This window comes from Pogonomyrmex barbatus, unplaced genomic scaffold, assembly GCF_055798465.1.
Source record: "Pogonomyrmex barbatus isolate J1 unplaced genomic scaffold, ASM5579846v1 scaffold1, whole genome shotgun sequence".
NCBI lineage: Eukaryota > Metazoa > Arthropoda > Insecta > Hymenoptera > Formicidae > Pogonomyrmex > Pogonomyrmex barbatus.
This window is the reverse complement of record NW_028297098.1, coordinates 19,431,683-19,452,542: the sequence shown is the minus strand read 5'-3', so window position 1 is coordinate 19,452,542 and position 20,860 is coordinate 19,431,683. Positions and strand designations below refer to the sequence as shown.

General features: G+C 34.3%; 4 protein-coding genes and 1 long non-coding RNA gene across 9 annotated transcripts in view; 1 reads left to right on the top strand and 4 right to left on the bottom strand.

Annotated features, from left to right (window-relative positions):
* LOC148938205 (uncharacterized) overlaps positions 1-9,782 on the top strand; it is a 30,786-nt gene extending 21,004 nt beyond the window's left edge. The window contains exons 2-3 of the long non-coding RNA XR_016141361.1: positions 8,641-8,694; positions 8,874-9,782. This is a non-coding gene — a long non-coding RNA (uncharacterized LOC148938205). The remainder of the gene's footprint in view (positions 1-8,640; positions 8,695-8,873) is intronic.
* LOC148938204 (uncharacterized) lies at positions 1,273-10,273 on the bottom strand. Of its 4 annotated transcripts, none has more exons than XM_089085246.1 (7): positions 10,022-10,273; positions 8,430-8,540; positions 7,969-8,120; positions 6,390-6,456; positions 5,485-5,741; positions 4,713-5,037; positions 1,273-4,070 (listed from the first exon to the last, which is right to left on the bottom strand). In XM_089085246.1, exons 2-7 carry the CDS (start codon positions 8,526-8,528, stop codon positions 2,049-2,051), a joined length of 2,922 nt encoding a protein of 973 aa, XP_088941372.1. In that variant the 5' UTR covers positions 8,529-8,540; positions 10,022-10,273; the 3' UTR covers positions 1,273-2,048. The 4 variants fall into 4 exon arrangements, with proteins under 4 accessions (XP_088941372.1, XP_088941374.1, XP_088941373.1 ...); XM_089085248.1 differs by having other exon boundaries at positions 1,273-4,058; XM_089085247.1 differs by lacking the exon at positions 10,022-10,273 and having other exon boundaries at positions 8,430-8,627.
* Positions 10,274-12,966: 2,693 nt separating this feature from the next.
* Dera (deoxyribose-phosphate aldolase) lies at positions 12,967-14,924 on the bottom strand. 2 transcript variants are annotated; one of them, XM_011635866.3, is made up of 6 exons: positions 14,706-14,924; positions 14,476-14,629; positions 14,150-14,343; positions 13,922-14,063; positions 13,462-13,847; positions 12,967-13,401 (listed from the first exon to the last, which is right to left on the bottom strand). In XM_011635866.3, exons 2-6 carry the CDS (start codon positions 14,519-14,521, stop codon positions 13,123-13,125), a joined length of 1,047 nt encoding a protein of 348 aa, XP_011634168.2. In that variant the 5' UTR covers positions 14,522-14,629; positions 14,706-14,924; the 3' UTR covers positions 12,967-13,122. The 2 variants fall into 2 exon arrangements, with proteins under 2 accessions (XP_011634168.2, XP_088931143.1); XM_089075017.1 differs by having other exon boundaries at positions 14,476-14,505.
* Positions 14,925-15,070: 146 nt separating this feature from the next.
* Positions 15,071-18,280, bottom strand: LOC105425205 (putative ATPase N2B). The gene is made up of 8 exons (XM_011635867.3): positions 18,105-18,280; positions 17,268-17,662; positions 16,746-16,931; positions 16,413-16,654; positions 16,173-16,341; positions 15,948-16,088; positions 15,624-15,743; positions 15,071-15,550 (listed from the first exon to the last, which is right to left on the bottom strand). The coding sequence occupies exons 2-8, from the start codon at positions 17,643-17,645 to the stop codon at positions 15,428-15,430; spliced, it is 1,359 nt and encodes a 452-aa protein (XP_011634169.2). The 5' UTR covers positions 17,646-17,662; positions 18,105-18,280; the 3' UTR covers positions 15,071-15,427.
* Positions 18,281-18,706: 426 nt separating this feature from the next.
* Positions 18,707-20,821, bottom strand: LOC105425208 (rab-like protein 3). The gene is made up of 5 exons (XM_011635873.3): positions 20,602-20,821; positions 19,776-19,985; positions 19,517-19,665; positions 19,298-19,420; positions 18,707-19,235 (listed from the first exon to the last, which is right to left on the bottom strand). The coding sequence occupies exons 1-5, from the start codon at positions 20,645-20,647 to the stop codon at positions 19,056-19,058; spliced, it is 708 nt and encodes a 235-aa protein (XP_011634175.1). The 5' UTR covers positions 20,648-20,821; the 3' UTR covers positions 18,707-19,055.
* Positions 20,822-20,860: the final 39 nt, after the last annotated feature.

Here is a 20,860-nt window from a genome sequence, read left to right as displayed (position 1 = left end):
GAGTGTAATCTCATTTTTCAATGTAGTACTGATGGACGCGGGAACTGGCATCCGGTCAAAATCGAAATCGCATAGCGACGAAATTCGAAAATATGCCTAGCGAATAATCGTCAAGGTCCGCTCCGGCTATTTTAGATACGATTACGAATCTCGGTCACCTGACAGTCCGCAGTGGGCGCCGTTTCCGTTGCCAAGGGACCGCTGCACGCCGCTAAGCTCCATGATCTTGTGCAGTTGCTCGGACACGATTCTCAGATGATTCTCGATCTCGCTCGGTAGCTGCTTCAGGGCGAGCAACTGCCTCTGCACGTTCTCCAGCTGTTGCTCGAGATTGATTTCCGTGGACACCAATTCCTTGATCTTCTCGTTGTTGACTTTTGCCACCGCCGGGTCGGCCGTGGAGACGACACTCGAATCCTCCTCAGCCGCTACCGCCTCGTCCCGCGTGGATTCCGTCGCACGAGATTCGAAACGATGATCTTCTTCCTGGGATTCGGGTTTTTCTTCCGTTTTAATTTCGTCGACTTCGTTCGTCTCTCTTTCCTCTGCTTTTGATACAGGACGTGAATCAGGTTTTCCCTCCTGATCTGATTTACATGTGAAGTCTGGTGTTGCAGCTGAGGTCGTTGTCTAAAGCGTGAAAAAAATAAAAGTTATAAAAGTATATCAGTCGATGTAAAAAATTATGTTTCTAGATGACCTAAATGATGATTTGATAATTTTGACAGAAATTTTTAATTTACAAAGATCTACAAGATTCGATTTTTTTGGTACTATTTAAACTTTTAAGCCATTATTTAAGTTGTTAAGACAAACTCTCCAAAAGAGAGAAAGATTCTAATATTTTAAAAGGTTTTTAGATGTTTTATAGATTGCCGAAGAATAATTTATTACTCAATTTGTTACTCAGCAAAAGAAAGACGAAGAATGAAATATATATTAAAAATTATTTTATAAATTATGTTATGTGATTTTTGGACTATATATTTACCTATATAAAAAGGATAGCATATTTAAGAAACATATATGTTACTGTAATTATTTTTTAAGTTATTTTGAAAAATAATAAAGCAATATATTTGTTAGCATCATTTTTTTACATAATATAAGATTGCAACTAATGAATTTAAACATTTTATTCTAATAAAATTGTAAAATTTAGAAATTATAATCATTTTTTTATAAATGACAAATATCATGAATTTTTTAAAAGAATTATTGATTAAAGATATAAATATATACCTACCTTTTGAAGTAATCAAATTAAATATCTTGTATTGAAAGTAGTCTTGTATATTAAAGTAGCCTTTACATATATTATACAATTTAATTATATTGTATTCTAATATAACAAATCTAAATATTAAAAATATCAAATGATCGTGATAGCGATAAAAAAATTAATAAATTTTGTTACAATAGTTACAATACACACAATAAATTTAAAATGTTCCATTTAGTGTCACTCGTATTTTTGTAAGAAGAGCGGTTGATATATCGATACGTATAAAGAAATTCAAGTACAAGTAATCAGTTTCAATAATTTAATTACTTAACACATTTCACACAACTGAGGAATCACTTAAGGAAAAAGTTAATTATATTTTTGCTCGCGTATTGAATCGATCACACCTTTGATTATTTTACGATGGATTCACTCTGTTAACACTCATTCTAGTAACAAAAAACAAAACATACGGTTATATTTTAGGGACACATTATTACGAGATATTTTTATGCGGATGTCAATGCGTATTCCGCGGGGATATAATATCTGTGAAAATTTCTAAAACAAACGTAAAGATATGTAACAAACTGACGTCAGTTAGAGAATTATTTTAGGATAATCCATTTAAATCTAAATACAATCATGGGGGACAAACATAATTGTATTGATCTAAATTAACAAACTGATGCGACTAAAACTGATTAAATTCTCAATGAATTCAGAATTAAGTTACGGATCAATTACAATCACGTCTGCAGTTTAATTAGTCGCATCAACAAAGTACAAACATATGACAAATGTCATCATGATCGTTAGATAACTATTTATACATATAAAAAAGAATGATCGAGGTGCAAGGCACGAAGGCGTAAACCACCAGCTTCGTGAAATCAATACCGATACGATTCGTGATACCCTGATAAAGGATTGTCGGCACAAACGATAGTCTTCGATTGTCACGCTCGATTTCAGGACCGATCTTTTCTTCGTAATTTTCTTCGTAATTTTCTTCGTAATCTTCGCTATATTCGGTACTGTTCTTCTGGGAGGATGAAAACCAAGGCAGACTGAAGTGCATGCTCTTCAAACGACTCCACAGACCTCCGGAAGTCGTGGGGGGAATAGATTCCCTCCTGAATGGCCTTGACAATCTCCTGCTTCTACGATGAAACACCTCGCTGGAGACGTAATCACCTGTTGAGTGGAGAAGACTTGACAGAACATCATCTTCCTGTTCTTCTCGCTTGAACGATTTTGAAAGTCTTCTGCTACCGCGATGGAAGACTTCGGTAGAAACGTAATCCTCGGCCGACTGTAAGAGTTTCGAAAGTGCATCATCTTCCTTGGGGGTGAAATCTACGGATTTACGCGATTTTGAGAATCGTCTGCTACGCCGATGGAAAACTTCTTTGGAAATGTAATCCTCGGCCGACTGTAAGAGTTTCGAAAGTGCATCATCTTCCTTGGGGGTGAAATCTACGGATTTACGCGATTTTGAAAATCGTCTGCTACGCCGATGGAAAACTTCTTTGGAAACGTAATCCTCGGCCGACTGTAAGAGTTTTGAAAGTGCGTTATTATCTTCCTTGGGAGTGAGATCTATGGATTTACGTGGTCTTGAGAATCGCCTGCTACCCCGATGAAAAACTTCGGTGGAAACGTAATTTTCGGCCGACTGTAAGAGTTTCGAAAGTGCATCATCATCTTCCTCCTTGGGGATGATATCTACGGATTTATCATCTTCCTCCTTGGGGATGATATCTACGGATTTATCATCTTCCTCCTTGGGGATGATATCTACGGATTTATCATCTTCCTCCTTGGGGATGATATCTACGGATTTACGCGGTCTTGAGAATCGTCTGCTACCCCGATGAAAAACTTCAGTAGAAACATAATTCTCGGCCGACTGCAAGAATTTCGAAAGTGCGTTATCATCTCCCTCCTTGGGGGTGATATCTACGGATTTACGCGATTTTGAGAGTCGTCTACTACCCCGATGAAAAACTTCGGTGGAAACGTAATCTTCGGCCGATTGTAAGAATTTTGAAAGTGTGTTATCATCTTCCTCCTTGGGGATGATATCTACGGATTTATCATCTTCCTCCTTGGGGATGATATCTACGGATTTATCATCTTCCTCCTTGGGGATGATATCTACGGATTTACGCGGTCTTGAGAATCGTCTGCTACCCCGATGGAAAACTTCGGTGGAAACGTAATTTTCGGCCGACTGCAAAAATTTCGAAAGTGCGTCATCTTCCTCCTTGGGGGTGATATCTACCGATTTACGCGATTTTGAGAGTCGTCTGCTACCTCGATGGAAGACTTCGGTGGAAACGTAATCCTCAGCCGCCTGCAGGAATTTCGAAAGAGCGTCTTCCATTTCTGAATTTGTGTCGATAGGTTTGATCAAATCGGGACACTTATCGGTGTCTTCGGACATGATTAAATTGTCATCGCATTCGCGAATGTTCCGATTATTTTCAGCAGTTTCTTTTTGATTCATATCTGAATTGTCGATAAGAGATTGTTCTTTTTGCAACTGATAAGATAGATCGTCTTTGTGCCACTCGGAGATCTTTAAGTTGGAGACGCTTTCATCAGTTTGTCGTTCGTTTAAAATTGAATCGTCAGCAATGCAATTGACAGTGACAATAGGAAATTCACTTCGCACCTTCGATTGATCGTCGATAAAGCACGTTTCCTTAACGCGTTCGAGAACAGGAGCGACGTTCTTCTGGAGAACGTGTTCAAGGTAGCGACCCTTGAAACTCAAACGTCGCTCGTGAATCTTTGATGTATTTGATGATTCGGTGACGCCAGGTCTCTGCAACAAAAACTGGAATAATGTTGTTATCAAGGACATCAGCCGGATGGTCTCGCGTTTCAGATATGTCGCCAGGTATCTTCCCTTCATTCTGCAACGGAGGACGCGATTCGTTTTTGGTTTCGAACGAAAATGCTTAGCAACAGCGCTGACATTTCGGAGCAGAATCCTTTCCGCATAGTGCGCTCGCGCGCATCTGCTCGGCCTCCTTCGAGTTGACGAAAGGCCAGTACTTTTTAGCCGATTGTATTCCTTCGAATATGCGTTTCCCGATTTATCTATCGCTAATTCATCGAGTTGATTATCAATTTGTCGATCGCGAAGAATGCAAGAACCGTAACCACGAAGAACGTTCTCTAGATAGTAACCTTTGAAGGGTGACCTGAAGTCGTCGTATCTGTCGATGGAACTGCGTCTTCGATTCAACTTGACATGAAAGGACTTTGATTCGCATTTATATGACATGTGACATGACGGTAATTCATCCTCGGAGATAAGAAATTCGCTTCTATCGAATTCTGAAGGATGATGATGTGAGGGTGATAATGAACTGTCAGTGTTATTGAGAGAGCAGGTTGAACACGAGGAATTTGAATCGGACACAGTAGGGGGATGATTTTCTTCGAATTTATTCTCCGTTTCACGCATCTTTACCTCGGACACTTCCGGCGGTTCCGGTGTCCTCGCGATGATCGTCTCTGATCCTGGCGGCAGTAGACCCTTCTCCACGAGACGCGCGATCACCGTCTTCTTGTCCTGTTTCTTGATGACGACCTTGTAACTCTCGCCCTCGTCCTCTTCCACCTTTTGCTCGTTCTTTGATTTTGGCACTGGTCGCACTGGCTTTTGCAGGAAGGTAGAGGTACGTTTCAACTCCTGCACTCTCTCGGGCTCGGCTGTCGCGATATGTTGCAGCTCCTCCAGAACCTTGGAACCTTTCAAAATCGGAGCTCGCGGCCGCAATTTCTTGAAGTTCACTCTGTCGAGCGCGTTAAAGGCGCGGAAAAGGAAAAAAATTATTATTGTCGAAAAAAATAATTTCGATTATTTATTTATTAAATTTTATTAATTTAACATTTCTAAAAAATATATAAAATGATTTAAAAAATTTATACGATAAGAGAAATATTTCACATATTTTCGAAATTTATTTATATCAACTAATATTGAATCAAGATTTCTTCAATGAGTAAAAAAGTTTTCAATTTTTAATAATTTGTATTAATACGCAATAATTTGTATTTATACGCTTTGATATTTTTTTAATCTTTTGCTTAAGATTTTTCCATGTTCACAATATTTTCAAATAATTAATAGTCTTTCGCTTGTACTCCTAAATGAGAAGGGTGGTGAGGGAGTGAATACTGAATAAATCTTTAATTGCACGGTGTCACCATCGGTCGATTCGACAATCATGGAAATATACCCCAGTAATCCTTTATCGGACAAGAGCTCCTCCTCCTCGAGGATCAGCTGAGCGATCTCGTCATCTGTAAGATTTTTGTTGGGCACGTTCTCGCTGTCGACGTCCACCGGTTTCTCCTCTACGAGCTTCTCCTCCTCCTGCCTGATCTCGTCTTCGGCGGACAACGGCTCGACGACGGTCTTGTCTTCTTCGTACCGCTCGATCACTGTCTCCTCCTTTAAGATCTGTTCTGGGAAGACCGGCGATAAGTCTGCAAGCTAATAAGCGAACTCGACGTCATCGTCTCACCGCTACTTTCTCTGCTTCTCTGCTCATATCTCTCTTTAAATGTCAAGCGGATTTGAGATCAAAGATTTTCCATCGATTTCCACGATTTAATTTTCAGTGAAAAATACTGCGACTTTTTTTTAATTGCAGATGGAAAACATATAAGAGTCATATACTTCTGCTACGAACGTAACACTCAGATTAATCGACACTTGATTCATTATATTAAGTTGAATATTGTTGAATATTGGATATAATAAAATTTTTATGACAATATTTTTTTTTTCAACTTTTGTAAGAATATCTCAGCCTCACACAGCTAAACATTTTTTTATCTCTTAAGATAAAGGAAGATATGATTTACTTAACTCTTACTTGGTGACGTAAAAGCTTCTCGTCTCTTTGCTCGTACGACATTTTTAAATTTATTCGGGGAAAAGGATCATCCCTTCGGAAAATCGCACGAAAGATTTTAAAGTTTCGCGGACGTGAGAAAGTAATATGCGAAAGAGGCGAATACACATCGCGCCGGGAAGAAGATGGGGACGAATGCTGGAAATGCTCGCATAGCTCTCGTCACCAGTCAAGAGTGCAACGGGGGGATGCTGTTTACGTTTCATCTCACGGATTATACTCACGGCGATCTTATATGGGACGATGTTCTCTTCCGATAGCGCCTCGGCGGCCTTTCGTGCCTCTTCCTCTCTGCGCAAGCAACAAACACGGCGACCAAGAAAAGATAGACTTTCTCCCGCTCGGCGACGATGCGACCGGTTCGGATTATGCGCGCGGACGCGATTATACGCCGAGTGCACCGCGCGCGCGGATTCCGCGTGCTGGTTCCGTTCTCTCTCGCTCCGCTCTCCGCGGGGTGGCGGATCCCGCGAATGCGACAAACGGGAATGCAGGAGACAAACGGGGCGCGACCGGGGACCAGCAATAAAATCGCCGACCAATGATAAACAGATCTCTCATTCTGGGTCATCTATTTATAGGTGTCGCAATACATTGCCACATACGTAGCTCATACGCCGGGATATTCTTGCCGCGACGTCGAAGTTATTATCGAAGAGTATGCCGGCGATGAATGACGTGCGCCGCCTGCTAAGCTTCGTTAGGCATGAGATCCTTGGGAACTCATTAAATTTGTTTATAACCTTTGGCCACCACGCTCCAAAACTAAATCCGATCTCGATGACGACGTAAAATGATCGGAAGGATTTGTTAATTTCGTCACTTCTTTCGTACTTTCGGATGACGACTCATTCTATTACATTTTGGCTCCGTCAGACAGAAGTTGTTTAATATTTGAAGAAATTTAACTATTATATACATACATATAGATAAGCAATATTACATATAGATAAGAAAAATAAGATATTTAAAATACATGTATATATACATGTATTTTAAATATCTTATTTTTCTTATCTATTATTTATCTATCTATTATTTATCTTATTTTTTCTCTCATTTAAAACGTATATAATCTATTTTCGTATTTTCTTTTTTAATATTTTGTTGTCGAATTCTAACTTCGATCTCTCACGACAAGATAAAATAGCAAAAAAAAAATAGATTGAGATTTCATAAATTGTCATGTTAATATAGAAAGTATTTTGTTCGTAGTTTCGACACGTGGCGCAATTTCTATTAATAAATTCAGGAACTAATATTGATTAAAAGCGATTTCTCCTGGGAGAGATGTGGGACAAGAGCCTAATTTATGCGAGTTGCAGCCGGCTTAGCTATTGCGTTTGTGTACCCGCTTATTCGTCTTGGCCGCGGTGCAATCGGCGTATTTATCTCCATTTCCTATTTCGTCGACATACCATATCTATGTATAGGTACAGACACATATATGTATCAATCTACGTATGTGTATAAATCTAATCAATTTATATTTTAGAATAGCCTAAAATGATGGATTTTCCATTTAATCTCTGATGTGGATGAAACTATAAAAAAATTTTAATCATTGAAAAAAAGCATTATCTAAAAATTTTTAATATTATAATCTCTTAGGAATTAAAATCTCTTTCAATTAAAAATTTTAATTTTTATATCTCAATTTTTTTTTAAGACATCCCACGTAAACATATGTATTTTACAATTGTACGCATAATACGTTCCAAAGGAAAAAGATTGAAAAAATTGCTATGTATACTTTTAAATCTTGGCTGTCTCGCCTGTCGAGGATTCTCGTGAGAGACTTACCTTTGTATGCCTAGAACAAAGTTATTGCCAGCGTGCACGAGTGCTTCGTGCGCTTGTCCATGAGTTAAGCTGCTAATCGATTGATCGTTCAATCTTACTACGATATCGCCGACCTTTAAACCCATACATTCTGCCAGGCTTTCCTCCGTGACCTATAGATCATGTTCACATTTTACGTCCTGCCCTTTTCGAAAATTCGAACGATATTTCGATCGATTTTATCATCCCTAATGGTGTTCCAGTCCTTTAATCTTTAGTCGTAGAAACAATCTTTAGTCGTGAAAACAATATTTTAAATAATTTAATTTTTACGATTAAAAAACTATTACTATTACTAAAAAATTTCTAAGTTCTACATCTCATATTCGAAATGTAAAAATAACTAATATTAATTGAATCACAATCCTATAATTTTAATTGTTATTATTAATGATCGGTAGATAAAAAAAACGGAAACTTACTCTGATAACGGTAAGCGGCTGCGGAAAGTCGCTGCCACCTGCTAATCGAAAGCCCCATGGTGTATTGTCAAATTTTGTAAATTTTATGCTGATTGCCATGACGTTCTACATCTGAAATTACATTTGATAGGCTTATCTTTTCACAATAACGTGATAAGGTATCAGTGAAATTAAATCATTAATCATACTACACAAAAGTTTCTGTTCACAGAATTCTGGAAATTACAATCGATTGCACAATTGAGTTATTAATGCAGTTAACGAAGTGAGTAAAAATGTATATTATTCATTTAAAAAACTTGTATGTTTAAATATGTATTAAAAAGAATTGATTATCAATAATGTAATAAATATTCTCTGTTACTTTTTTATATTTAATTGCCACTTTTTAAATTATCATATATTTTTTTAATACATTCTTCTTATTTATTATAAACTTGGCAGTGTTGAACGCTTCGAGTTTCGTCGAATCGTAATTACGTAAGATTCAGATAAAACAGGATTTTGGCAAATGCTACGGCAACACGAATGGAAACGGATTTTTTGCAATTCCCAATGCTATTTTAATGTTGTTTACGAATGCAATCGAAGGAACAAATATGTATATGATGAGTGATAAAAATATGCATTATTTAGAGAGAGGTCAATGATTCCGCAAAGTGTAATATAAGGTAATATAAGATATGTCTAAAAATAAGTACAATCGTAAACCTTAAATAGGATTCAAGCTGACAAATAAATTTTAATCAACGAGCAAATAACAAGATTAAATATTGTCATTAAATAATCAATAATGTCAGCATTAACTTTGTCATCACAACGATGTTGAAATAAACGAAATCGATATATATATATACACACACACATATATATATATATATATATATATATATATATGTGTGTGTGTGTATCTTTGTCGTATAAAATGTAGAAGTAGATAGAATAAAATTAAAAATGCATTTACAATGCATTTGTAATGCCGGAAGTTTGCATTTCAATAGATTTAGATTTTGATGCTGCAATAACACACAAGAATCATTTTCACAATTTATTCCCCGATAATGCAAATATTTTTCGATAGTGGAAAAACTGAAACGATACCGGACCAATTTCGGTTCCCTGGTGCCCCGTTCATCGAATAATCCGCGACCCTCTCGATATATCCACGATTCGCCAAAAATATTTCGACTTGTAAGAATAACGATGTAATTTTCGTGTACAAGTGTACGTGGCGAATCTATCTATCGACCTAATGAGTAGCGAGATCTCGGCGGATCTTCGACGACGCGAGCTCTCCTTTCCGGATTTCTTTGCTCCCGAGCGCGCCTCATCCTCGCCTCGCGAATCCGCGCTATGTCGACCCGGAAGCGACGGTGTCCGAATATAGAGTGTATGCCGGTGGTACCGATAAGGTATTCTACCCGGTGGTGTCCGTGTATTACTTGTCGAGAGCGGCGGGCGCCGAGCTTGGCTTAGCGCGGGGGTACGAGTTTTCCCTGAGACGTGAATCGGGGGGATGGTTGGGGGGGTTGATCGGATGCAGCGCGTGGCCGCGCCGACGAGGTGGCACGCGCGATGTCCGGGGGACTCACCGCATTCGCTGGTGCGTGGTGCGGCCGAAACGCGCGGAACGCTCGCTGGAGAACGGGCGAGCCGAGGCCTTCGACTAGCGCGGAATAAAGCCGACGACGACGGAAGGACGGACACGACGGGCTGGGCTGGGCCCGGCCGTTGCCCGGCGCAATGCGGCCGAAACGGTGTCACGATAGGCTTTGCCAGAGGGCAAGACGCAGCGGAGTTTGCGGGCTGCAAATACTACGAGGCACGAGCAACCGATGATGCAGCTCTTTCGCGCCGGCTCGAGATCTATTTACTGATCGATCTATATTAGTTTGAGCCTCGATTTCCGGTGGTGGATTACGACCGTCTCCGCCCAGGCGAATCCGCGAGATGAATGGATCCTAAACGGAATAATCGCTTTGAGGAGAGAAAGAAAAGAATTCAAATTCTACAGTCGAAATGTCTTCAATTTTTTATTCCGTTGCAGGAAAAATATGCTGAAGAATAAGCTTCAGCTTAACGATAAGAGAAAATACAAATAATAAATTATAGTCATGTTGGGATGTTTTGTGGAGAATTTAGTTAGTTAGTTGGAATATTTATATGAAAGTTTTTTCAATAACCACAATTTTAACTGTTAATTAAATCTCTATTTATAAATTGTTGTATATATAAAAATTTCTCATAAGTCGATGATGTATTGTGTTATTGTTTTATTCAAAGAACATACTTTATTTTTTTTGAGGCGGGAGGTTTTCTAAATTAACTTATGTCATTCTGATTTTAAAATATAACGTAGTATATTCAATATGACAAATCAAATTAATATAATTAAAACTCGATTTTGAAATGATTTTAGAACTCGCTAAATTCGAACGTAGCATGAAAATATCAAAATTTAAAAAGGTGATATTCTCCAATGAAAAGGAAATTTGTATCATAAATTTCATAATCGATATTTTATATTAGAATCACAATTTTAAATTTTATACTTTTATGACTTCAAATTTGAATAAAATATTAACAATACCGAGTAGTTTCAAAAATAAAGAAAATGATCAATAAATCAATTGCTCATTCTCAAGAGATTAAAAAATTTTTTATAGAGATATCTCGAAGATATATATATATATATATATATATATATATATATATATATATCTTAATCGAACAGTTTTCCTTTTATAAAAAATGTCTGTATTAATGTCGGAAATGATCTTTTTATGTTTTAAAATTTGTTCTAAAATTCTTGAAATGTATCAAGCAGTTTCAATTTCTATGTAAAACTATGAAATTTGTGAATACATATTTACGAGATTCGATTACAAAATATAAGATAAAATCAAAGAAAAACAATCTGCTGTGCTATGATTTTCCCGGATTTTTTTATTTTGCACCTTTTTGCACTAAGAATAGTTTACGATTATATAGTTTACGATTTTAAATAAAAATTTTGATGTTTCTTGTAATGATAATGATTTTCTAAAAATTCTCTAAAATTCAAGTGTTCTGTGAATATTTCCGACTTTTACGATTGTATCATATTGGAGAGAATAAAATTAATTTTTACAAAATATTTGTATTTATGGGTCTGCAATAACATTACGTGTGTATGTTGATTATAGAATCTATTTACTTATCGATATATTTAGACACATGAGCGTCATGATATCGTCTGTTCTGACATATTTTGCACTGTCTGTATTTTTCATAAAATTTTAGAGATATTTGAAATGTTTTTTAATTATTAATTATTAATTTTGGAAAGTTTGACATAGGTAAAGATATTGTATATCTATACCTATGTCTAATATCTTTACCTATGTCAATTGTCGAACTTTTGTTGATACAAAAATGTAAAATTATGTTAATTTAATAATAATTTATTCACAATAATAACAGGATAAAAAAAGAGCAAAATGTTTATTTATTTTTTTATTTATATAATATAATCATCATATATTACATATATTCATATACAAAAATTAAGATAAATGTCTATGATATATTTTTTATTTATTATTCATAATTTACAACATAACAATTTAAAAATAATTAAAACCGATTCATATATCAAAATAAATAATAAATGTTCTTATATATTTTAAATACATATACACATATATATATATATATATATATATTTTTTTTTTTCTGTCTACATATATGTATATTATATATAATATAGTTCAATTAACCATGCAAATAAAAACTATGAAAAAAGAAAAAAAATTATAATTTTGTGGAAGTATATATATATATATATATATATATATATATATATATATATATATATATATAGATATATATTATTGTAATTATATTCAATATATTATTGTGTTGTAAGTATGCTTATAAATAATAATAAATCATCGATTTAATAATGCATTATAAATCAATTTTAAATATTTATATCGACAAACGAAAAATTTATATATCAATAGTCGGTAATCGAAATTCCAATTATTTCTAGACCTCCAGCTCTTGACAATTATAAAGTTGATCTAGGATTTATAATAGTATTGAAATCATGAAATTCATGAGTAGTCATCTAACAATCTGTGTAATCATAAATAATCTGAAAAACGTATTTATTGAGTAGAGAATTCACAGAGAATCTTGGTTACACTATATTGTCCCCGTATATAATAGAACTAGTTATTTGTTAGTAACTTATTAATTTTCATGATTTCTACCAGAGAAATTCTTTTATCTTTTCTATCTCTACTATAAATGCTTCATGTACCAAATGCTACATGTGATGTATATTATTCATAATAAAATCTAAAATCAGAAAAATTAAAGAAAAAATTTAACAATAAAGTTTTTTTTATCTAACATAGTTATTTAAGAGGATAGTTTTTTTCTGATTATCTCTTATGAGAAAGCAATTGTATCTACACAATAACGTTATTTAAAATTCATTTAAAAGGAAAACGGATGTTAGTTTTGAATGAATGTTTTAATCGATTCAAGCTTCATGAAATAAAATTTATTTAAAATTATTGAAGCATATAAAACATCTTCAAATATGAATTATTTTAATTTGTCGAGGAAGATAAATCATATTCAAATTTGCGATTTGTGAATGTATAAAAACAATAAAAATATTTTATCACTATTTCCACCAGACCTAATTCTTTGAATCCTCTTTAGCTTTTTCCGTTTCTTCTTGGGTTTTTTCTGTCTTTTGTTCACTTTTAGGTATCTCTTCGTTGACATCTGCTGATACCTCTTCAACTACGTTATATTCGTTGGAAATTGTTTCAAGAATTTCGTCTAATAGAGAAGATGCACCAATTCTGAAACGATTACTTGTCAACCAATCTTTTCCTAATTCTTCTTTAATCAGGACCATCCATTCTAGAGCTTGAGCCGCGGTCTTTATGCCTCCAGCAGGTTTAAAGCCAATCTAAAAATAAAAGATGCAATACAGAACTCGATTATTACAGAGACTATTAAATTACCATACCTTGAAATTGGTTAATCTTTCGTATTCCTTTATCGCTCTACACATAACAATTCCTTCTTGCAATGTTACATTCTTATCCTCTTTCCCTGTAGATGTTTTAATAAAATTAGCGCCAGCAAATAAAGCTACCATAGATGCTTTGTACACCTCTTTCAAATTAAGTAAATCTCCTGTTGATATTATGACTTTCAGACATATTGATTCTTTCTCGTTGCAAATTGTACGAATAGCCGACAACTCTTCGAACAATTTTAACCATTCATGATTTAAGACTAATGATCGATCGATCACAACATCTATTTCCTGTGCTCCATATTCTATGGCACAGCGCACTTCTTGTAATCGAGTCTCTAATGGATATTGTCCAGAAGGAAATCCCGCTGCCACTAATATAAAGATTACATATATTAAATATTTTTATATTTACATCCAATCACAAAAAAATGTTTTATTTTTTTACCACTTGCAACTTTCACATCTGTCTTCTTTAATTTCTTTAATGCCTTAACTGCATCTTTCACTCTGGATGGATAAACACAAACGGCAGCTGTATGAAGTGGTTTCTTCCATTCAAATGGCAACTTATCTGTAGGATTCACAGCCTGTAACATTAATTATCGATCAGTTATTCACATTAAAGAATGATTTTGTTCATATAATTCACTTCACATAATTTCACACAATTTACTTTTTTACATAATTCTTCTATGTTGCTGCTTGTATCGGAACCAGTCAAGGTAGTTAAATCGATGAAAGTTATCGCCTTTAATAACCAAGCCACTTTATTGTCTCCTTTTATTGTAGTTGCTAAAAATTCTATTTGTCGTACACTTTTATTTACTGCTGGCTCATTAATATATACCTCCAAGAATTTTAGCCATGCTGAAAAATAAAATTTAAATATAAGGAACATATAAATGTATATATATGTACCTATAAGAATATATAAATATAAAGAACAAATGTTCTTATGAAATGATACGAGAGATTAGAATTATCATATTAATTGCTTACCTTGGATCGAATCGGTCATTTGAAAGACTACTGGATTATTAGCCATGATTACAGAAAAAAAAACTTGAGTTAAATTTATATGAAAATTATTATAAGTTATCAAATCGTGTAATTATCATATACAATGTCCAGAACGTCTGGGTCGATCGTCAAACTGTTTATGCGAAATAAAGCAGTTATGTATTTTCAATTACAAATGATAAGGATGATAGACAAAGATAAACACTCACATGTATATAAATATGTTTACATAAGATACACCGTTGTACAAATACAAAATTTCTTTGTCTTTTCTTCATCTGCTAATTCTTTAGAAAAACATGAATTTATTATTTACTTTTATTAGAAATTAAAATTTTTCGAGGAAACACAAAGTAAGATATAAATTTCTCTGTAACACAAGAAAGGAAGAGTAAATATGTATGTTGTGTACACTACAAGTGGACTGAGTCTGTGGATAATTAGAATATTGATATAACCGATTGTCGATGATTACATGTATACAAGATCGCTGTCACAGTAAGATGTGATATGTACAGAATCAATGATACTCGAAATTATTATAATGAGCAGAGAAGAACAATCAATCAACAAATTACCAGTGCAAAATTTTATGTAATTAAGACTTCAGCGTATGTACATATAGATACAAATATACATTTGTAAGGTTTGGCAATCGGCATATGATTTCATGCTCATAAATAATATAAATAATTTAATGTTAGAGGTCAAAATATTAGTCCTAAGAAAATAATTTACGAAATAAAATACTGAAAAAGGAGCGCGAAAGTTGCGCATCAAGCGAAACACGCGCACCTAACGAAAACTAAGTAACTTTGCCCGAGAGATCGTCTCATACGAGTACATCATTAATACTAACAACACGTTGTCTTAAATAAATGAATTCGTACAGCTACATATAAATCTATTTATGCTAGTTTTGAAATTATCATTATCTATGATGCTCCCACTGTTCCCAATACTGTGAGGTCTGCATCTCGGCAAGACGTGAGACGGTACGATCGAATGCGAAGATTTCTTCCTCTCCAGTGAAAATGTTGGCCTTGTGATCCTCCTGAGAACAAAATTAACACAATTAGATTGATTTCACTTATGAAAAATTTGCATTATCTAAAATTAATATGTACCGAGCCATGCGAAATCTTTAAATCGTCCATCAGCATTCTTTTCTCGTCAGTGTATTCAGACTCGTGTTCCGATAAAAATAATTGAGTGTGTGGTACAGCCGCCGACATAACTACCCGTACCTATATAATTTGTTATAAATTTTCATTATTTATATTGGTTTTGTATTAACCCTGTTGTAGTTAGGGTTCTTATTGTAGTTCTATCAATTATTTTTTAGTAAAATTCTTTGTATCAATAATCGATTTTGAATGGATTAATGTCTCAAATTGCAAATGTTACAGCACATAACTTAGGCATAAAAAGCCAAGCTAATAAATTCTTACCCTATTATCATATAATGTATCAATAAGAGTAATAAATCGTCTGGCTTGAGACTTGAGTCGTAGATTCAACTGAGGTACGTCTCTTATTATGACTGTATGAAATATTTGACTTAACTGCAAATAATCGCTCGCTCCAAGAGGCTGCGCAGAAAGAACAGTCATATTACATATAATTTTAATTAACATCTACAACGTGTATAAACGTTTTCACGCAGGACATCTTACTCTGTCACACAATTCTTCAAACGTGGAATCCAACACCTGCCCGCAGGTTTTCCGAAAAGTGACATTGCGTCCTCTTATAGAAAGCGTACGAGGTCGTATTATATCATTCTCCATGGAACACAGATATTTGAAGATCTTATCTACATCGTTCGTCGCATCCTTGCCTTTTCTTGTGTAATTCACAGCTCGTTAGACGACAGCAGTAAATAATTGTCATAAATTGTACGCATGTCTACATACATGAAGTATATCTTCTTACTTCCGGATCCTGACTTCAATCTATAATCTATCCCCGAATCTAAGTTACTAACTAAGCAATGATCCTTTAGCACTTTTATAAATGGTACAAAATTTCCTCTCTGCAGTCCGTTTTTGTACAAATCATCCGGCGATCTGTTACTAGTCGCGACTACTATTACACCGTTATCGAAAAGCTCTGTGAACAGTCGTTTCAATATCATCGCATCTGCAATGTCTGTCACCTACAATATATCTATTTTCATTGATCTTTTATTTACAATTATATCTTACAAGTAATATTTCTTTTTAGAAAAATTATATGAATATATTAACCTGAAATTCATCGAAACATAAGAGCCAAGTCTCCTCCGCAATGCCAGAGGCGACTGGAGGTATTGGATCAAAAGGCTGTAACTTGGTGCTAGTAACATCTCGAACAATGGTTTTCTTCACCTCATGCACCCTGCTATGCACATCCAGCATAAAAGAATGAAAGTGAACTCTTTTTTTATTTTTAATCTGAAACATTTTTATTTTGAAGATACATTATATATCATAAAAAAAAATTTTTTTCTATTTTGTACTATACATAGAAAGCCATAATTTATCTCAATCCAGTTATTTGTTTATTCTGAACAATCCATTTTTATTTGATCACTTATTTTAACATGTTTTCAGATTTAATCTTTCAAAAATCTTTACCATATTTCATCATGCAATATCTTTTATTTCAATAATTGTTGACTCAGCTAGGAAAAACATATTGTAATAACATATTGTAATAAAAATAAAAATATTGAGATATTTAAACTAGCTTTTTATGCATAGTGCTTACCCAAACAACCAGAGAGATACCTGACAACAATTGTAAAATAGGTCCATCAACATTGTTTTACCTCCACCCACTGCTCCATAAATATATAACCCTTTTGGCGCATCCCTCTTCTTGCCACCAAACCATTTTTCCAGTAGATTTAATTGTTGTGGTTTATAATCATAGACTTCTTGGTAAATTCTTTGCAAGGTTTGTGCTACTTTTATCTGATGTGGATCATTTGCCAGCTCACCTCTCGCTATTCTTTGTTTTAGAACACTAACTGGTCCACCATTCAGGCTTATATCTATATCGTGAGCATAGCCACATCTTTGAATACAGATTACAGGTCGAACACGTGTCAGCATATAACAGAGATAATTTGCGCTGACGCATTTCTTCGCGAGGTGATAAGACATAATTGCAAAGATATTACCTGGGAAAAACAATCATTTATTAAGAATCAGAATTCATAAGTCATTTAGATGATTCTATGATTCAAGATTGAATATATGATATAGATAGAATAATTTGGACCAAACTCCGGTTAATTATTTAATCGGCATTTAATTAAAAATCACTGAAAACAGGATATCATTATCTCTGTTCGAATTTTTATCCATATATTAAAATTATGAAATTCTAACAGCAATTCTACCTACGTTAAGAATAGATATTACTCAATAAGCTAATCATCATTAAGTTGAATGGAGTTTGGTCGAAGTCATTCATAGTTGTAAAAATATAGATGGAATCATCTTCCCGCAGGCACTTTTAGCGGATTATTATCGGGCTATTAATGGTGCAGGTGTGATAACCTTGACACACGCATACAGGAAAAAAAGATGGCATGTGTCCCAAATTGAACGTTCACTCACGTGGGCAGTCGGAGAAACGTGTCTCGATCTTGCGATGTGTGAGAATGCGATGGGATCTCAGATTCCTAAATCACAGTTTAAAGGAGGAAAGGCCCGCTTTCCTCCGTTTGATGGACTGTCAGTTCAAACCATATGTGCAGATCGTCCCGCGCACCTGTCACGCGCTGCCGACGTCGCCTCAGTCCGCATTCGACGAGGACCTCTTTTGAGTGCCTCTTTTGAAAGACTCCGTTCATCGCGCGTTGGCGTGACGCATGGCGAGAACCGATCCAAAATCACCGCGCAAAATAACTATATGCCACCTACTGACCAATCCGCATTGACATCGTCACTCTCGCGCTCGAACTAAATCGCAATCATTTCAATCCCATGTAATCGTAAATCGTCAAAATATTTCTGAGACTTTCTTTCTTTTTTTTTTAAGTATTTACTCATATAGCACAGACCTCCAAGGAATGTTCTAAAAATCAATCTAATCAGAAAACGTTCTACAGACAAGTCTTAAGGATGTCCCAAGATTTGCCTTGAAACATGCTATAAGTATGGATGTGTATGAGTAATGATTACATAGATTTTATTAATATAAACAATATAATCAAGAAAATATTTAACACGTTATATATTATAAATATTGTATATATGTATACAATGTTGTATATATACAATGTGGAGTTCTTACAATATATATAAAAAACATTGAGTCTAATATATTTTTATCTATGCTGCATTTACACAGTTGTCTTTCTCTTCCTTCCTTTTTTCTGTCTTTTTGTCTCGATTTTATAAAGATATTTTCGTTGGAAGATCAGGAATGTGGATAAGAAATGCGAGATCGATAGCCTTACAATATTTAACTCATGCAATTCCATATTTCGTATTACAAGAAAATCATTTTCCCGTGTAACATAAAATAAAGGATCCTGCTTGAGTTAACATATTTTACATATTTACTTAGTCGTTATGATAAAACTTTGGATAAAGCGAGGAAGTGTATACTGGTAACCTTCGTTTGTCAGGACTGAGTGCTTCTCTAGAAGAATAATAACGTCTTTCAATAACTTTATCAAAGAATCTACTGAGCTTCACAGATGAACTCGAGCCTGCTGCTAAAGATCTTATCTGACGACAATCCTGTTAAAATAAAATATGTCAAGTGTGTTCCTGGATAATTTATCGGACGAGTGATAATTTACCAAAAATATTTCGTCGGCACCACATTCCTCCGCAATGGTCGCTGAGCGTCTGTGTATGTTGGATTTTACAGAATTAGATTCAGAAGTCAGGTCGAGCTTCGTACCAATGACTAGAATTGGAATCTAAAGATAAATGTTAAAGTATGCTAAGTGCCTAGTATGTTAACATTTTTTGCTAACATTGTATTACAATTAACAGCTTGAAAAATTTTCCATTACTTGCGTTGAGCCCACAAATTTCTCAGGATCAAAGTCCTCGAATGACTTGGACTTTGAAGAGATTCCATCCTTACTTAAAACCTCCTCCAGCCATTTCTGCAGATTCTGCTGTGATTTACGATTTGTTAAGTCGTGGACTAATATTATGCCTATTTATGAACGACATATATTTGCAATCACTGTCACATTCTGTCATGATTACGCGTCTATATGTCAAATAAATATAAACATATTTAACTGTTATAAAATATTCATATACCATTTGTGGGATTGTAAAATACAGATCTTGTATTTTTATGATTTTGACTGCCACCAACATCCCAAAGCTCGACAAAATATCTTCTCTGATTCGGCGTACCTTCTTTATAGTCATGCAGCTTTACTTCCACTGAGCAACCTATTGTCCAAGAAGGATTGCAAATAGGTTGTTGTTGACATATTAAGTGAGTCAGCGATGTTTTACCAACACCTATGATGATGGAGATATTTACTATTATCATACTACATCATACATTATCTTATATCTTTCTTATAATGATAGTTAACAATGTTTATTATCATATAATAAGTCTGTCTTTTATTATTGCATTAGATCACATTTTCTTTTTTGCCTTCACCAAATTTGGAATATATATCTATTTAATTTTAAATACAAAATTAAATACAAATTTTATATACTAGTTCAACAAGAAACAAATTTAATTGTGAATAATTATACATAATGTAAATATTTGAAAATTATAAATTCTCTAAGATATTAATAGAAAGATTAAAAAAACCTTAAAAAGTACATATCGTGGAGAGATATTTTTTATAATAATTAAAATTCTGCTCGAGTTATTTGAACAAGTAAAATATGACATTTAAGATTTGTTGTTCCTTTACAATTTTAAAATTTATCTAATGGATAAAGTTATAAGTAAGAAAAAGAGAATGCAAAAGAGTGAGAGTAAGCGGAGATTTAAGATAAAACAACCCTTACACTTATGTTTTAGAAAAAAAATATTATATAAAAACTATTAAAAACAAAAATATTTTAAACAAAAAAAAATATTAAAAACATTAAATATTTCTTTCATCTTTACCTGAGTCGCCTACCACGATAATTTTAACTTTATCGATTGCTGCCATTGATAAATTTTATCAAATCACGTGTTCTTTATGCGAATTATGTGAGAGAGTTTTTGGATTATTTGACAGCCAGTCGTTCAACAATAGTGAATTATTAAGAAATAGCTACATTCTGACATTGGGTTTGTTCTTTTAGTCTCTATCACAAAACCTGTAGCCAGTGATGTCAATCGAACCACATTTGCAATGTGCTAAGATGCGTTCGAATATTCA

What these genes read in the sequence shown, in the direction of transcription:
- LOC105425205 (XM_011635867.3), bottom strand. Translation starts at nt 17,645, where the DNA reads ATGTCTTATCACCTCGCGAAGAAATGCGTCAGCGCAAATTATCTCTGT. An exon ending in TATTTTACAATTGTTGTCAG is followed by an intron (nt 16,932 to 17,267) that starts GTATCTCTCTGG and finishes AAAATGTTTCAG; the next exon opens with ATTAAAAATAAAAAAAGAGT. An exon ending in TAAAGATTTCGCATGGCTCG is followed by an intron (nt 15,551 to 15,623) that starts GTACATATTAAT and finishes TTTTGTTCTCAG; the next exon opens with GAGGATCACAAGGCCAACAT.
- Dera (XM_011635866.3), bottom strand. Translation starts at nt 14,521, where the DNA reads ATGGCTAATAATCCAGTAGTCTTTCAAATGACCGATTCGATCCAAG. An exon ending in AGATGTGAAAGTTGCAAGTG is followed by an intron (nt 13,848 to 13,921) that starts GTAAAAAAATAA and finishes TCTTTATATTAG; the next exon opens with TGGCAGCGGGATTTCCTTCT. An exon ending in AAAGATTAACCAATTTCAAG is followed by an intron (nt 13,402 to 13,461) that starts GTATGGTAATTT and finishes TTTTATTTTTAG; the next exon opens with ATTGGCTTTAAACCTGCTGG.
- LOC105425208 (XM_011635873.3), bottom strand. Translation starts at nt 20,647, where the DNA reads ATGGCAGCAATCGATAAAGTTAAAATTATCGTGGTAGGCGACTCAG. An exon ending in ATTTTACAATCCCACAAATG is followed by an intron (nt 19,666 to 19,775) that starts GTATATGAATAT and finishes GTTCATAAATAG; the next exon opens with GCATAATATTAGTCCACGAC. An exon ending in AATTTGTGGGCTCAACGCAA is followed by an intron (nt 19,421 to 19,516) that starts GTAATGGAAAAT and finishes ATTTATCTTTAG; the next exon opens with ATTCCAATTCTAGTCATTGG.
- LOC148938204 (XM_089085246.1), bottom strand. Translation starts at nt 8,528, where the DNA reads ATGGCAATCAGCATAAAATTTACAAAATTTGACAATACACCATGGGGC. An exon ending in AGCCGCTTACCGTTATCAGA is followed by an intron (nt 8,121 to 8,429) that starts GTAAGTTTCCGT and finishes CATGATCTATAG; the next exon opens with GTCACGGAGGAAAGCCTGGC. An exon ending in TCGTCCCATATAAGATCGCC is followed by an intron (nt 5,742 to 6,389) that starts GTGAGTATAATC and finishes TTCGCTTATTAG; the next exon opens with CTTGCAGACTTATCGCCGGT.